The sequence below is a fragment of the Haliaeetus albicilla genome, chromosome 22 (assembly GCF_947461875.1).
Source record: "Haliaeetus albicilla chromosome 22, bHalAlb1.1, whole genome shotgun sequence".
In the NCBI taxonomy this organism is placed as follows: domain Eukaryota; kingdom Metazoa; phylum Chordata; class Aves; order Accipitriformes; family Accipitridae; genus Haliaeetus; species Haliaeetus albicilla.
This window is the reverse complement of record NC_091504.1, coordinates 8,792,514-8,809,615: the sequence shown is the minus strand read 5'-3', so window position 1 is coordinate 8,809,615 and position 17,102 is coordinate 8,792,514. Positions and strand designations below refer to the sequence as shown.

The 17,102-nt window shown below is 50.3% G+C and overlaps 1 protein-coding gene across 2 annotated transcripts in view; it reads left to right on the top strand.

The window, feature by feature from the left end:
- The first annotated feature begins 6,904 nt into the window (after positions 1-6,904).
- The window catches only part of XPO6 (exportin 6), a 55,755-nt gene continuing 45,557 nt past the window's right edge, over positions 6,905-17,102 (top strand). For both annotated transcript variants that reach the window (XM_069809656.1, XM_069809655.1), the window contains exon 1: positions 6,905-7,330. In XM_069809656.1, the coding sequence (XP_069665757.1) occupies positions 7,328-7,330 (3 nt within the window). In that variant the 5' untranslated portion in view covers positions 6,905-7,327. The remainder of the gene's footprint in view (positions 7,331-17,102) is intronic.

The window sequence follows — 17,102 nt, the reverse complement described above, 5'->3', positions numbered from 1 at the left end:
CACCGTAGCTGAGACCTGGCAAACTCAGCCCGCCCGCCCGGTGGACCAGGTGTCACCAAGAAACCCATGTTCTGTCCCCCTGAGCCCTATCTTACTTCCCCAGGTTCTGCCCTGGCCAGCCCTTGGTGTGGGGGACATGGCACAACCCAGGGGGGATTTGTTTTAGCCTGGGTGCCCTGTGCCCTGCTGATAGTGGAGAAGGTGCCCTGGGAGCCATTCCTGGGGGGCTGCTCCCCGCTGCATGGCCAGGCATGGTGGGGCATGGCGGGGCGTAGCAAGCTGGTCCCAACCAGGTACGGCAAGACCATCATGGTGCCTTGTGAGTGGTATCCCTGCCCCACAACATGTGTCCTTGTTCCACCAGGGGTGTCCCTGCCCCAAAAGTGGCATTTTTGCCCTATGATGGGTGTCCCAGCCCCAAAAGGGGTGGCTGTGCACCATCGGTGCAAGCCAGGGCAGCCATGCCAGCAATGTCTGGCTACTCCCAGAGGACAAGCTGGGCCACCTCGGGGGCAGCACGCCGGGTCAGGAGCCCCCTCACCCACATGGCCTCATGCCCTCGCTGAGCAGCTCTAGTCTCTTGCCATTCCCTGTCTGTTGGGACAGCTCAGGGACCAGCGCATGCCCCCCAGGTCCAAGACTGAGAGCGGCGCCGGTCCCTCACCCCAGCCCGCATCCAACGCCCTGGGGCAGAAGCAAAGGCCACGTCCTTGGGAGGCAGCAGTGGGAGGACGTGGAGAGGCTTCCCCAGCGCAGCCATGGGCTTCGTCATCTCTCGCCGTGAATTATTCAGTGCGTGGCTCTGCTTGCAACGCATCTGCTGCAGCCACACCCCCTCTAATGGCAAAAATCGATGGCTTTTTAATTTCTCATGGCCAGAAAGCTCCCGGCCGTGCTGCTCACGGGTCCTGTCCTCGCTGCACAGCTGCCCCAAGGGAGAGGGGGACCCAAGCTGCAGGATGGTTCAGCCCAAACTCATTTCCATTACATTCTTCTATGCATCTAGAAGGGTGCTGGGCTAGATGGTCCCCCACGTGAGGCTGCGAGGTGCCCACACTTCACAGCTCTGATGGGGCTCAGCCACCCCACACTGGTCCTGATCTGGGATGCGGGGCCGGGGCTCAGCGGAGACCCCAGCCCCATGGCCAAGTCCTCAGAGCTGCCTCCGGCTGCCATGGTGCAGACATGTCCCCTGGGGTTGCGTGGGGAGGAAGCCTGGCTGCCTGTGCTCTCTTTCCACGGCTGTAGGTGTGCTTATGCAGGGGGTAGCCGGAGTCAGTGTGTGTGTGCATGGCCGGGATCAGCACATGCCTGTGTACACGGCTGCGCTCGGCATATATGCACGTGCACGGCCGAGCTCAGCGTACACGCGTGTGCACAGCCGAGCTGGGCAAGCGCATGTTGCCCAAGGCCAGGAGCAGTGGAAGCTTTGTGGTTCAGAGCAGGGCTCATCCTCAAGCCATCCACTTCCATCAGCTATTTCAAGCCTGAGCATTTCTCCTGCCATTAAGCCAAGTTCGTTACTCCAAGGCACTTCAAGGACTTGCGTTCTCCTTGGGCCTGCCCATGGCGAGCAGAGCTCACCCTGCAGGGTGCTCGCTGGAGACCCACAGCAAAGAGGGGCTGGGGGACTGTTTGTGCTGCGGAGTGGGGAGAGCAGGTCCCTTTTGCACGGTCCTTGGGGCAGTTTGCACCAAGGGAGCTGTGGGGCAGCAAAAACCCCCTCGAGAGCAGCAGCTGTGGGCTGTGCCTGCAAGCAGAGCTTGCCGTTTACTGGTTTCCTATGTATGCTGGGCGTTTCGCAAGGGCTGGGGGCATCGGCAGGGGCAGGGGGTGAAGCTGGTGGGTGGTCAGGGTCGGAGACTGCTCCCGCAGGGCATGGGGAGTTGCAGGGCTGGGCAACAGGATGGGTGCCCATCTCCCAAAGGTGACGTGTGAGCAGGCAGGGCTGCAGGCAGCATTGCCTGTGGGCTGGCCGTGCTGCAGGCACTGGCCTGGCTGCCCTTGCTGGCTGGACTGATGGGGGGGTTGGTGCCGCCTTGTCACCCCCTGCCAATGTGGGGAGCTGGCAGGGACATCTGTCCAGGACAACAGGGCTGTGCAGTGGGTTTGCAGCAGTGCTGCTGCTGCCATGCTGGTCCTTGGGAGCTGGGAGGAGCAGCAGCATCCTGCAGGTGTCCGGCACCGGGGGAGCCCTTCTCCTGCCCGTGGGTTGCAGGTGGGTACCCACAGACACAGCCAGACTCCCACGGTCCCCCAGGCCCCCTGGGTACGGCGCCAGGGCCCTGGCACCTACCCAGGCACCCACTCACCAGGAATGCTCTGCAAGGAGCAACAAAAAATGTTAAAATTTAATGCCTCGGCTAATGGGCCGAGCGGAGAGGAGCAGAAACCCAGAGAAAAAGGGCTGCTCTCCCACTGAATGGAAGAGGCAAGTGTGCCCAGCCCCAGGGAGCCCCTAATGGCTTCTGGCTTCGCAGCCCCCTCCACCCCACGCTTCCTGGAAGAAGGGGAGACCTTGCCGGTCATCGGCACCCGGCTGATGGGACCCTGCTCCCCCCTCGCCGCACCCAGCTCAATAAAAACCCATTAGCTGCCTTGCAGCGCCCACCGAAGCGTGGGACCAAGAGGCCGGTCATGAATCCACGTGGCTCCTGGCAGATGCCCCACAGGAGCTCATGGTGGGTGACAGACCCCTCAGGGTGGGACCTTGCCCATGGGAGCCCAAGCTCCACCGTCCTTCTCTGCTGCCACCTGCACCTCTGCTGGTCCCCTCCCAAAGTCGTGGGAGGCTGAGAACAGGGAGAGGTGCAGAAGGGCAGGTGGGGACATCTTGTTGCATTGCCTGGGTGGTTTTTTTGAGGTCTAGGAAGAAGGTAGGGACAGAGACTCTGAACTTTGTGTAGGTTTAAAAAAAGCCACAGGCCGAAACGAATCCTTTCTCCCTTGCTGTAACTTGCTGCCTCTCTCCCACCCTGCTCCTCCAGGTCTGAGGCTGTTGGAAGGGGTGATTTGGACAGCAGGATGAATTTCTAGGCCTCCCTTTCAAATACACACGAAACACTGGACCTGCAAGGCCCGTCTGAAGCATGGTCTTGCCTGCGCTCCCCTGCCATACCTGCTTATTTGGGGACCTCCTGTCATGCCTCAGTGCCCTGGCCCCATGGGCTTGTTTTGTTCCAGCCTAGAAGCAGCTGCCCTTCAGTGGGAATTGGGAAGGCATTCCCAGCAATACAATCAGTGTGCCAAAAACACAGCACCCGAGAACCCAGATAGTCCCAGATGAATCCCAACGGGGTGCGGAGCAGAGCAGGAGCAGAGGCAGGAGAACCTAGCCAGGAACAACAGTGGCCACAGAAGACCCTTGCCCACCACAGCCACCCTGGCCAGGACGGACAGTCCCGACAGGGCTGCCCAGCACGGGGATGCGGAACGGTGCAGGATGACAGCCCCGGCTGATCGCTCTCCTCCACTGGGATGCCAGGCTATGGGTGCTCGCACCCGGCACCGAGCAATGGCAGGCAGAGGAGGAAGGACACCCATCGTGGGGAGAAGCGTTTCGGGAGCACCCCTTCCCCAGAGCAGCAGGCTGCAGTCGTTGTTTAAAGTTAATTACACGTATCTGTACTTTCCACAGGGATTTGTACTCAGGGCCTTTACCTGCTGTATTTTTTATAACTTGCTAAATAAGCAAACTTATTGCCAAGCCACTCGGGAGACAGGGAGTGCTTGGGGCTTGCTGCACAAAACTTTCCCTTGCATTTGCAAGTTTCTTTATTGTACTTATAAAATACGGTTTAACCCTTTTCATCAAATTATTTTATGTTATGCGGCAGGGCAATAAGATGTTCATTTGCACATCGCATTCGGAATGAGTTACAGCTCAATTTGTGGCAGGAACAATAAAAGGAGATAGAAACAGATACACGGCTGGATGCGAAGTGAAGCGTAGCCAGCTGCTGGGTTGGCATTAGGCTCAGACTCACCCTGAAGGCAAAACCCAAACTCTGCAAAACTGGAAGAAAGCAATTAAATGTGGTGAATATTTGAATGTGTGATTAAACGGGCTGGAATCAAAGCTGGAGCTGTGCAGGAGGCTTTGAAAAGGCTTCAAATCATGTTCCAGTGCATTTCTGTGCATGTTTACAATAAAAATTGAGGGATAAACCATGCAGTAACAAATTATTTTCACAAATTCTGTTCCCTTGGTCTCCCAATACAGCCATGCGGTTCCATGGTATTTCCCTTCCTTCTGTTTTTTTAAAACACAAAGTTACAAAAAAAAAAAAAAAAAAAAAGGTTGATGGCTTCTCCCATCTTGGGGCTGATTCAGGCACAGTCTGAGCCTTGCTGCCTCCCTCTTTAGGAAACAGGTGGAGGAGCCCCAAATTAAAACATAAGGGCCGTAGACAGTCAGTGATTAGGGTGACTATTTATTTTCTTTACTAAATGGCCCTTCCAGCAATGGGCAGAGGCCCAAAAAATGGGATAAAGGAGGCCCGGCGTCTGGCACTGCAGCATTCCCAGGACACGCTTCTCATGCTCCAGTAGTGCTGGTGACGGCCGTGGTCCTTGCACCTGGTTTTCTCCCGGATCAACAACAACACGAGGTCCCAGACGGGACTGTGTGAGACCTGTTATTTCATGTGCGACACACAAGGAGACCTTCCTTTGCCTTGGGGCAGATGTTTCTAAAGCAGGGATGAAGGCTTGCAAAGCTCAGAGCTCACTGTCAGCCCCAAATCCCATGCTAAAAAGTGTTCCACCCCCTTGGGTTTTGCAGGGGAAATAGGAATAGAGGAGAAAAGCTCCCTGTAAGGATCCAGCAGTTTGGTGGAAGGTTTCTCTTCTTTCTTCTGGTCTCCACCAGCTTGCTCTGTGCCTGCGGCACACTAGACCCCTCCCAGCCCATGGAGCTGGAGCTGCTTCTGTTTTGGAGAGCCAAAAAAAATCAAAACCCACCCCAAAACACAAAGCGGTGGAAGAAATGCTTCTCTATGGCTTCGGAGGCAAGGCGTGCATGGCTCAGCAGGTCTGTGTCCAGCAGCTGGTTTTCCCCGGCCGGCAATGTGCACCTCAGAGCACGTGTCAACAAAGAATCCCTTCGGAATAACAAATGGCGATAATAAGATTATCCTTTTAATGGTCACCATGGTAACCTGCCCTCTGCTAGCGCAGCTGCGATATCTTGATGTAACCATTGCTGAGGTGGCGTCTCAAGGCACTTCCAGCCTCTGTTAAACACACGGGCGGGCACGGCACGTAGCTCGGCTCGGCCTAAAGTTTTGGAGGTGTCAGGGAGGTTTTGGAGATGTTGGGGAGATTTTGGAGGTGTTGGATGGGTTTTGGAGATGTTGGAGGGGTTCTGGAGAGGTTGGAGAGGTTTTGGAGATGTTGGAGCGGTTTTGGAGGTGTTGGAGAGGTTCTGGAGAGGTGTTGGAGAGGTTCCGGAGAGGTTGGAGAGGTTTTGGTGGTGTTGGAGAGGTTCTGGAGAGGTTGGAGAGGTGTTGGAGAGGTTTTGGAGGTGTTGGAGAGGTAGGTTTCGGGGACGGTGCTCTGCCTGGGGGTGCATATGGTAATTTATCGACACGTGGCAGCAAATGGACATTATCTCCTGTGCGGCCAGGCGGCGTCTGCTCGGCTGCAAGCTGCACGTCTCCTTCTTGGTGAGTTTTTATCAGCCTGCGTGGCTCAGGAACAGCGTTTCCACCCAGAGGGAAAGGCTGATCGGGGTGAGCAGGACAGCGGCCCGTGGGGTCAGTGCTCTGCTGAAAGCATGGAAGTGGAGGAAAATTTGCTGTGGAAAAGACATGGGACTGCTCAACCATAATCTTCTTGTTGAGCCTCGTGGTTAGTTACACCCCCATGGAGGGTTTATTTTCCTCCCTCTCTTGTTTTAATCCTCTAATGTAAGTGCAAGCTTTTGCAATATCCCCATATGTATATTGTCCCCTCTAAAGCCTATTAAGCTGTTGGTTTCAGCAGTCTCTCGTAACTGTTAATGCCACAGGAGAGTTTGGGAACCATAAGAAGTATTTTGATCTGTATTAACTTCATCGGTTTGGGGCTCTGGTTGGTCCTGGCTCCTTGATTTTGGCAGGCAGCAGTTAGGGGCTGAATTTCCATTTTTTAAATTCACCTGCTGTTCTGGATCTCTCCGTTAATGTCTTCTCTCCTGGCCACATCAGGCATTGGAGAACTGGGGGCCACAAAGAGCCCCAGGTTGAGTTAAAACTGGGGGATGGGACTAGGTGTTCACGAAGGGGTTTCTAGGCCGTGTAGTTTCTTTATTGTTGCTGACGAGGACTTACAGGGTTGGGGGTTCCCCCCTCCCCGAGTTCATTTTACTTATTTAATTCGTTACACGGGCACAAAGCCAATGCAGGTTGTAACTCTCCTGGGAAGTGGGGAGGAGCCGGGAGGCCGCACAGCCGTCCCCGAGGGTCGGGATAGGGGCCCGGGCCCAGGCCCACGGCTGCCCCACGGCTGCCCCACGGCTGCACCACCGCGTTGCCAGGCAACGCGTGCCCTTCGCCCGTGGCCGGCGGCTGGCAACCGGGTGCGGCCAAAGCCCCGCCTTCAGGAGGCGTGACCAAACATAACCCCGCCCCTCGGGGGCGTCCCCCCCCCCGCTCCTCTGACACGGGCGGGCACACACACCAGCCCGACCCGCCGCTTCCGCCCGGGCGGGAAGGGCCTCTCGCGCATGCGCAGCCGCGCTGGGGCGGGGCGAGGCGCACCTCCGGGCGTGCACCTTCCCTCCCTGCCCCCCCCGCCCCGCCCCGCCCCGCGCCCTTCTCCAAGATGGCGGCCGGCGGCGTGCCGCGGAGAGGTGCGCATGCGCCGGCACCACCGCCTCGCCCGCGATTGGCCGCAGGGGTCCGGCGACCGCTTCCGGTGGCAGGGCGGGGCGGGGCCGGCAGAGCCGCCTCTCCGGTGCGCGGCAGGATGCGCCTGGCGTAGTCACCGGCCGCGCCGACAGCCGCCGCGCCGGGCCGGACCGCGTTCCCTTCCCTTTCCCTCCCCTCCCCTCCCGTCTCTTCCGCCGGCGACCGGCGCGCCCTCCCGGGCCAGCCCTCCGGCGGCCCTTCCCAGCGCCCCGGGGCTCCCCGTCCCCGCCGGCCGGGGGAGGCCCGGGGGCTGGGAGGCGGCGGCGGCAGCTCCTCTCCGGGCGGGGGGGGGTCGCCTGCGGTGCCTGGGGCTCTGCGGCCGGCGGGGGCTCGCCGGTGCATGGGCGGGGAGGCCCCGCCACCGGCCGCCGCCGGCCATGACATGAGCGGAGCGCGGTGCCCTGCCTAGAGCCGCCCCGCGGGAGCCGCCGGCAGCCATGGTGAGTGCGGGCGGGGAGCGGGGCCGCCGCGGAGCTCCCCCAGGGCGGGGAGGTGCGGGGGGGGGGGGGGGTTTCTCCGGCTGGGCCTGCGGCTTGTCCCGGGCCCGCCAGCCCTCAGGGCCTGCCCCCTGTGCGGGGACCGGGCGGCCCGGGGCCTGCTGAGGGGAGCCGCCCGGGCAGCGTCCCGGCCGGGGGCTGCGGGTGTTAAGGGAGGCCTTCACCCTCGGGGCCGCCGTGGTAACGAATTTAAAAAAAGCTGTGAAGGCAGAACTTCTTCCTGGGAGCATTTGTGCCAGAGGCTGTTGAGAGTTACAGGTTTTCTCCAGTGCCGGCCGTGGATTTGCCCTGTTCGCCTCCAATTTAGCCTTGGATAAGCTGCAGAAATGACCTGGATTCCTTTCTGTGCAGAGTGTTATTTAATTCTGCTGTAGGTACTGGTGTTCAGCTGCCTTCCAGCAGCAGTCGTAGCTGTGTGCAGTCCTACCAAGAGATACAGGGCTGAGGTACGGCATGCTTTGATTTGCACAGTCTTTTTTTCTCTTGATAAGATGTGAGAGAAGACATCTTTAATCCATTGGATGCACGCACAGTCAGGCTTGCAGGGCTGGTAGGTGGAAATCTGTCTTCAGGGGATCGTGATGCTGCTCACTATTGCCATACCAAGCGCTGACAGTGATATGCTTAGTAACAACTGCTATTCTTATTTTTCCCTTGTTCTACCTGCAGGGAAACCTTATATCCCAAAATTTATTGCATTGACAAAGGGAAGCCACAAACGTGTACTTTGAAGTTGATCAGTAAGTAGAGAAATGTGTTCTGCAGCGCTGGATCTGTTCATGGAAACCTGCCTCCAGTCTCACCCAGAGAGTCCCACTGGGCAAAGACAGTTACTGATCTAGTTTTCAACCACTTTCTAGTTTAAGCTGTCTTAGATAATGTTGGCTCAGGCCTTGTACCCCTTTTCTTCAGGAAGATGGGATCTTCATTTGCAGCTGTGAATTTCTTCAACCAGGAGCCGAAATAATCACATCTGCACATGGTTTGGTGTGCTTCTGGTACACTATTGCTAGTTTATTGAAACCTTGCTCTCTGTAGCCCGTTTCAGTTGAATTTCATTAGTCCCTTTGAGAGGCTTTGCTACCCCATATGGTGTCTGTTGGGGTGGGATATGGTCCCCTGAATAATTACAAGTAGCAGCCTGCTACTACTTGGTGTGCATGCGTGCTTGATCAGTTGGAGGGATGTAGCTGCCTGCTCAGGATGGACTGTCTGCCAAATGTCCCAGTTCTTCCTGAATTTAGCTTTGGCCAAAGCTAGAACAAAGGGCAATGTTGCTGAGGTGGATTCTTTTTGCTGATTAGCCCAGGTTCAAGAAGATGAATAAATACTGTGGTTAAGTTCGGAGAATATGATGGACCAGTTGTATGTAACAAATTGTAGCTCTGCATGTGAAAAGAGGTTATCAAGTTTTGTGCACTAATAATTGCAGGTGGTGAAAGGACTTCTTAGTTCTTCCCTTGCCTTCATACAGATATGCACGTTTAGCCTGCTGAATTGCATCTTGTTTTCATTTCTTTTCCTTGAACATCCGCCATTTGGTTCAGCTACAAGCCGAGTACTGGCTTTGGAACTTGAAAAGCAGTCATTGGGCTATACTGCAGAATTTACTGTTGTAACTCTTCATGTGACTACTGTGCAAGATTTTCCTTATGCTCCCATTTCCTTGGAGCTTACAGATGGGCATGTTCTGCTGGTAGTGTACCCTCCTTCCTGGAAACAGTTGGAAAAGTGTGAAGATGAGATGGTGTAAGGCATACTGGGAACAAATAAAACATAATTAATCTCTGCTGTCAAAAATACAGACTTGTGGAAGCAGATGTTATTAGTTGAAGCTGAATTGAGTGGATCCTGAAGGGTGTAAGCAATGGGAGCAGTAATGAGTTAGAGCTTGATTAGCTGGGAAGGAGTGACAAGAACACACTGTTAAGTTAAAAAGAAGAGGGGGAAACCAGTGATGTGCAATGTGCTCAGAAGCTACGTGTGTCGTAGAACAGGTGCCAGTTCAGTGTGCTTGGATGCCACTAATGGCTCAGAAATCTTATGCCATCATTAAAAAGCTATTTAGTTTCACAGGAAGCTTGAATCATTCTTTTGCTTCTGAGATATTTGTAAAGAGCAGCCCTGCTGTGTCAAGCTTTCTGGTTGTCGTACCGTGTGTGGTGATTATTACATGCTGGTGGCATGTCAGATTACTAATGCGCATTGCATGTCTGCTAAATAGTTCCTGTACAGCATCCAATTTGTGGCTTTCTGTGAAAAAAGTGTGTCAATGTTGATGATGTCATGGTATGTTTGTAGAGAAGATAGAGAATTGTAAAATACAGGCTTCTCAAGTGGATTTCTGTGGAGTCAAGTTAACCTCTAAACACAGAGTGAGTAGCTCCAATTGACGCGCTCAGGTGGCACTCTTCAAGCTTTTCTCTTCTTTAATAGGCTACAAAGTATTAATATGGTTTCCTAGTCAACTTTTAGGATCCTTCTAGATGATTTCAGCTAACAGCTTCGAAATAAATATTGTTCATGGAACTACTTCTTGAATGCATTCATGGTTTGCATCCAAATAAGCTGTGCGTTTGTCATCTCACTCTTTCTTCCACCTTTCTTCTGCTTCCACTAGCAAAGATGAACCATCTCTGAAACCATCAGGGCTCAGTCATGATCTCCTGAGCATACCAGTCACCTGGCAAGTGTATTCGTAACTCCCATGTGAGGTTGGAAGTCAGGTGATTACCTCCTAGCAAATGTATTCTTCAATTATGCGGGATTTGTATCCTGCCAGCAACTAGATGAACAGCTTAGGAAGAGGGACTACTTCCAGGAAATGCTATTGTGTTAGGTATCAGATTTAAAGATGTCATATGAAGTCAACCCTTCAGTCAAGAGAACTGCAGACAGGCTTCTCAAACATGTTGGCTTTAGTTACAAAACAAGTCGTGCTTCTTTCAGGTTATCACTAGGCCTCATAAATGTGTAGTGAAGTGGGAAGCAGACAATAGAAGTAGCAGCAGCAGATCCAAAGAAGCTTGTGTCCCTGTTCTGCATGAAGCAAATACAGCTTGCAAAAATGGAAGTAGGCAGTGGGCGTGTGTAGCTTGAATCTTTCTAAATTTTCCCCAGTAGCATCCTAGCTTTTATTTTATAGCTCCTATTATCACCTTCCAATTTTTTTTTTTAGCAGTAAATGCTGTCATTTTCTTAGACTTAAAGCTTCCTTTGGAGACCCGACGATGGTTTAAGCCGTCCGTTTGCTAAGGAATAAAGTATGTCTGGATTGCAGCATATCTAGCCAGGTAATGCTGGTGAGCCATAGGTTGTTCTGGCACTCTTGGTTGCCAGGGAGCTTGCTGCTGAATTACCAAAATAGCTCACGTTTATTATGTATGTCAGTGTAGCTCAGCTGGTGGCCCTAAGGCTGGAAGGGTCTGTGGGCTGTGATCCAGTCCTGTGTTTTTGGGACCACTCCCGATGTCTACTGTGCAGGTGGGTGAGGACATTGTTGTGGCAGGAGCAGCGGTGGCAGCTTCTTGCTTTTGCAAGAACCCTCTGCCTGGCTGTCCCATCCCAAGCTAGAGATGCTTAAATTGTGTTTGGGCTGCTGCCACCTGGTCCTGAAGCAGGTGAGCTGTGGGGATGTCTTCCCATACCAAGAGACAGAGAAGATGGTAAAGTTGAGCGTGCTGCCTGTGCTAGGGCAGGCAGGAAGCACTTTGCTTGATGGGGAGGTTTTTGAGACCAAGAGGGAGCTGGAGTGTGTTGTCCCCTCCCCCCGGCAGTGCCTGCTCCGACATTGCTGGCTGATGTGCAGCATCAAAACTAGACCGCTGTGGTGTAGTAGTCTGAAGTTCTGTCGGCTTTCTGTATATCCCCTTAAAGTACGTAGTTTAAAAATAAAAGTAAACCCTTTTTGAAACCATTCTGACTCACTCTACTGAGCAGAGAAGCAAGAGAATAGGAACTTCGAAGTTCTAGCCTCAGCTCCAACATCTGGCTTCCTTTTTTTGGCCTTCAAGTCACGTCATAACTTTCTGTGCCCCGTTATTATCCCCACTTTATTAAATCTTTAAATGGGAGCTGAGACTTAATGCTGGTGAACTGTTTCACATATTTATTAGTTCTGTAGCAAAGCCACCGGCCGGGTGGGCAGCTCTATCTGCTGTGACACCCTCGGCAGCAGCATCTGCCTGCCGTGGCCCTGGGTGAAGGCTGAACCTGCGTGTCCCTTTTGGCAGAGTTAGAAGAAAGGGGAATCAGAACTGAGTTTGTAGCAGGAAAGCTGGTCTCAAGCATAGCTGTGAAGGATGAAAGCTTTTTCTGTGAAGAAAATAGCTAATTTAGTGGAATGGTTATACATAATACCTTTCAGGATCTATAACTACAGTACATATGCTGTATTTCAAAGACTTAGGTAGCTAAATGTCGGCAGCACTGTCTCCAGATGGGCTAAAAGGTATTAAGGCAAAATTATTGAGCCTCAAGATCTACTAAACTAGCTCAAAAAGCCTCTTTCTGCTAGGTGATGATCATAGCAGTGTGCTGATAGATGAGTGTTGGTTGTTGGGATTATTTTAGTAGAGAAGCATAAAAACCGTGCCTGTACTACTAAGGTCATGCAGTGGGGTTCAGCGCTGCAAAGAGATCGCTCAGTGTGCAGATGCCTAGAAGCTCCAAGGAATTTGTGTTCTGTTTGGTTATTTTAATGCACGCTGTTAGGTGTTGCCATTTAGATCAGGGAGAAGGAGCTGCTATTACTATTGTTATATTTCTTAATGGGCGTTAGGATATGCAAAGCAGAAAAAAATGTAGCTTTTACATGTATAGGCTGATACCTGTCTGATAGAATGAGTCCTAAAATCCTTCCAAATCAATATCCTTTATCAGTCAGCAGTATTTCCTGTTAGTAACTATAAATGTATTTGGGTCGCTGCTGCCTTGGCCTTCTCTGCATCCCAGGTGTTAACATGGCAATCTTCTACTTCTGGAGAAAAAAAATAAGGTGTTTGCCAGCTTTGTTTTGTCAAAATAAGATGCTTAGAATACCATTTATAGAGGTAAAGTGTGTAGTATGTGGCTGTTCTCTTGTGAATGTCTGGTTGCTCCAACAAAAGTGTAAATATTTAAGTTTGGTAGAGGAGAAGTAATTGGCTTTTTCCCCTACTGATTATGATGTTCAAGAAGTTGCTTACTCATCCAGGCAGCCCCTGGGTTTTATTTCTGTGCTCAGAAATGGAGTGGGTCATCTGGTGAGAGCCTCTGGCAGGTTGGGAATGGTGCAGCTTCTCCAAGCCTGGGCTCAGGAGCACCTACAGTTTATGAAAGGTGTTTCTGTGGTGAAGCAACTTTTTTTCCAATCTTAGCTTCCTCTTCCCACACGTTTTATTCCTTTCTTTATCCACGTTTCTGTTTTTTATTTACAGTCAGCATAGGAAGCTTTCACTCTACCTGAAGTGTTTCAGGCTCTTCTAGCAACATAACAAATTTCTTAATTTCCCCACCCCTCCCCCCCAGTCTTCCCTGATCCCTCTCCTTTGGGGATCGTGCCCAGAATTACATTTCTTTTACCATTTCCCAGTACTTTGCATTCACGCTCCAAATTATCTTTTTTGTTTCAGCATCTCCAAGTTTGTGGCTGGGTCTGCAAGTCTGTGTGTATTTTTAGTGGTTTGACTTAGTTAAAGCTGTAACAAAATATCGCAGCATGAATTTCTTCCTAAGAGGGAGTGTCGTGATTTCTTTTTGTCCCCCCTTTTGAGACAGGAGCGTACTCATCTGTTTTGTATACTGGCTTGTCAGAATGCCAAAGTCGGCATTAAATGCAGGGGATGCAGTCTTCTAGAGGAAAGAGTGTTTTGGGTTGGTTTTTTTTTTTTCCTTATGAGAGATAATTTTGTCTGACAAATCTGCATTGTGCTTGGTTGATTCTCTCCTGCTTCCATGGGTAAAACCAACAGATTTCTTCTGCATTGCAATACCACTAGTCCTTTTCTTTGGGATTGAGGGCAGTTTCTTCCACTGAAGTGTGTCTCGGTCGTTGTTTTCCTGGAGTAGTAGCTGGTGTCAAAGAACAGCGTGTTTAAAATCGAGGTCTGGAAGGGATACAGTAGAGAGCAACTCTGTAGTGGTTAGATTTGTTCCTTTGTTTATGGGGGATAAGATTGAATTTTCTACAATTCCTTGGCTTTCTTTTTGCCAGTATGGAGGAAAAAAAAAAGAGGAGGATGATGTGATCCATGGCCTATAACCTCTGACATGCAAGTATAAGGTAGGTGCTGAGGAGCAAGGCTATTCCTGCTTCCGTCCATGGCAGAGGGCTGCACCAGCCGCTCCTCTGATCCTGCCAGCAGCACAGGAGAAGCAGTTTTTGTGATGGGGGAAAAGTGAAGGAGGAAAAAGGCTGCTTTGCAGCAACTTGCAGCAAAGTTTCAGCTGCTTTTTCTTGTTTCCTGCTGGTGCTTGATGAAGTGGGTTGGGTCATGTTGACCAAAGTCTAGTTGTGTGTTGGTCTATCGGAGCCCCCTGTCCCAGGGCAGATAGCTGTGTCGGCCTGGAGCTGCAGGAGATGCAAGGGTGAGAAGCAGACTGCTGTTGTGAAATACCCCAAAGTGCAGAAGCATTACAGATATCAAGATCTTGTTTTTCTTTAAGTGGACTAGATGTTCTTCCTGCATGTGCTGTACTTTGGAAACATTTAAAATAATAATAAAAAAAAGTCTTGTAGAGTTATTCCCATGGTGTTATCCATGATAGTTTCATTATACACTCTTAAGTGCCCAACACAAGTTTTAAAGCTCTTGCCAGGAATTAAACTTGCAATATCACAGGCTTTTTTTCTTCTCTTTGTCAGGGGGCTGAGGGTTTTATAAAATACCGTGCAGTGTAATCATACCTCCTTGGAAATTGGGTGTGGCTGGTGTAATATATTGGGTAAGGTATAATCCTTCTCCCAGGTTTACCATAAACCTTGCACTGATGTCACTTTGCGTAGTGTGGTGTTGGGGAAAGTTTTTCCCCAAGGTAATGGGCTTAATCCTGCCAGGCAGAAGTGGATGTTGGAGAACTACATGGAAAATGAGCAGCTCGGATGTGTCAGCGCAGGTAAAATCTCAGCGGGGGTTTGCCTTTCTGTAGATGGAGCTGCATCTGAATAGAAGGACCACTTTAAGAAATATGCTGAATAATTTTTTTCTTCTTACGTTTGCTTTCTTTTTTGCTTGTCCTAGTGCTTTCCATTTCCAACTCTGCATATGTGCATAGTGTCGGAGACTCCTTAAGTTACGATTGCAATTCAGATTGTTTGTCGGGGTATTACTGTGAGTTGTCTGTAGGTTGAGATAAATAAGGGCTTATTTGCAGCTTTGCAGACAGTAAAGTATTTGAGAAGTGTTTTTAAAAAATCTGTTAATGCATCTTGGACAGCTTACTGCTGATATGCAAGCGTGCCAGGTTTACAACTCCTATCACTTATGCACCTTTTTTCTAGTCTCCTCTCTGGTCAAGTTGCTGCCACATTTGAACAAGTGGTGAGGAGCAAGCTTTTTAGCATTTTTAAGTGTCAAATATCCATCTGTAAGAGCAAGAATAGTGTTCTTTGTAGGAAGACTCACTTAAAACTTGAAGATAGGTGTGTTTTTTAAAACTAACTTCAACTAAAAAGACCATTCTTTATACTTTTTCTAAGTTCATTTTACATGTCGCTGCTCATCTATTGATTGTTCTGGACCATTTGAGTAAGAAGATGCAAGCGTTTTTCTTACCACCTTTTTATTTTTATAAATAATTTTTATAAGGAGTTTTTTATTCCCTCCACAAATACCGTCCCCCTGACATACCTGTGTCCAAAATAGTATGGCCTTGGGATCTTTTTCTCACCTGCCTTTTTAAAACTCGGGTTACTTCACCTAAAATGGCAGGGGAAGTGTTATCTCAATGAGTTAAGTTGCATGTATTTGTTTGGGCTAGTCCTGTGGTCCTGTTTGTGCAAGCTTAGATTTGCTTATGCAGAGAAAAGGGAAGTGATTTGTACCCTGTGACCGTGGTCCCGCAGCCCCTGCCTGAGCATCGCCTTACAGGAAAGGATGGGATCTCCCTCCAAGGTGTGGCAGGCTGGTTTGAAGCGTGGCACATTCCGGGGAACCCAGCAAAGGGAGAGTGTGAGGTGAAAGGATGGACCCAAATACAGATTGCGGGGGGGGGAAGAAATTTCCTTCAGAGATGTGAGTTCCTAGACTTCAGTGGAAGAGTTTAAGTTATTTCTGTACTCTGGGAGAGAACCAGAGTCACCTTGCAGTATTTTATCATCCAGAAAGTGGCTTGTGCCCAGCTGACCACTCTTGGCTGATGATCAACCTTGTGCGGTGTCCGTCTGAAGAGCATACTGTGAGTTAATGGCTTGTTTTTTCTGATAATACCCAAACTGAAAATTCGTTGTCAGTGGTGGCTTAAAAAGTTGGTGGACAGCAGCAGAGAGCTGTCTGAACTGAGTGTCTTGCTGAGGAAAGTCTAATGACTGTACCTGGATTGTCAAAGTTAAGTCATAAGTCCAAAAAGTGACCCTAGTACCACCTATACCCACCTGGGACGCCTGTGCTATGGTGATAGGCAGTAGTATGATGCCAAATATGGATCTCGAGTAGTCTGCTTTGGATACTTCTGCACTTCTCATCTGTGTATCATTGTTTTAGCAGCTACTTGTTTGGGGAAATAATGTGTTGTTAAGTCTTTTCCAGCAGCTAAACTGCAGTAAATCAGTGGGCAAGTCATTGTCTCTTGACCAGCCTGCCTTCCCTGGGTGGCAGGGGCCCATAAATTGCTCTTGTGCTTGTCCTCAGCAAGAGCATGGCTTGTAACGGTGCTGTGTCTAAATCTTACTTTGCTTATGCCAGCTTGCTATGATTATTTTATTCCTTCGGTGGGTTTCTAAGAACTTCTAGGTGTTGAATTTTAATGCTCTATGCTTGCTGCATTTCCATGTAATGAGCATCTTTTGTAAACAGCAAAGCAAACATGGAATGCTTGGTGGAGGACACACTGGATACTGGACTTGATTACGTGGATTAAGAGTTAGCAGTTTAGAAAGAATCAGACTCGGACACTTGAGCCTGTTAGTCAAAGTTCAGCCTTAAAACCTGAAGCCTGGTTAACTGAACCTGCCTGTACAAGAAGATTTAAGAAATAAGATCCCTTAGGTATTCAGAAAGGTGCCTGATTACTTGTGTAGCCGGCAGTGTTTACAGGTAAGATGATCTCTTTATCCTGTTCAAGAAATCAGATTATCACTGCTGGCTCTCCATAGCCTGTTCCACGCTGTAGTGTTCAGCCTGTGGTCATTCTTAGTCTTCAGCTGATGGTTAAATAAAACACATTGATTCCTGAATTGCAGTCTGGGATTTCTGAAGTGACGAGTTGTACAGGCAGAAGGGCCTTCAGCAGCTCTGATGCTGGACATCAGCTTCATCACAGCGGGGAGATTGAGAGTAACGTAGTGCCTTTATTCCTCCGCCAATCACCTTGAGGTAGATCAGTAATTCGTTACTTTTATAGTAGATTTTTTTGCTTAAATTGTGGTATAACAGAAATGAATTTGCAAAATCTACATCTCATTAGTGAGCTGCTGAAGTTGTGGCCCTTGAAACGAATGAACCAGATACACGGGTTGTATTCTGCAGCCAGGAGATCTCTTGAAATGGCACCAGGAGCCTGAACTGTTCTCAAAGCA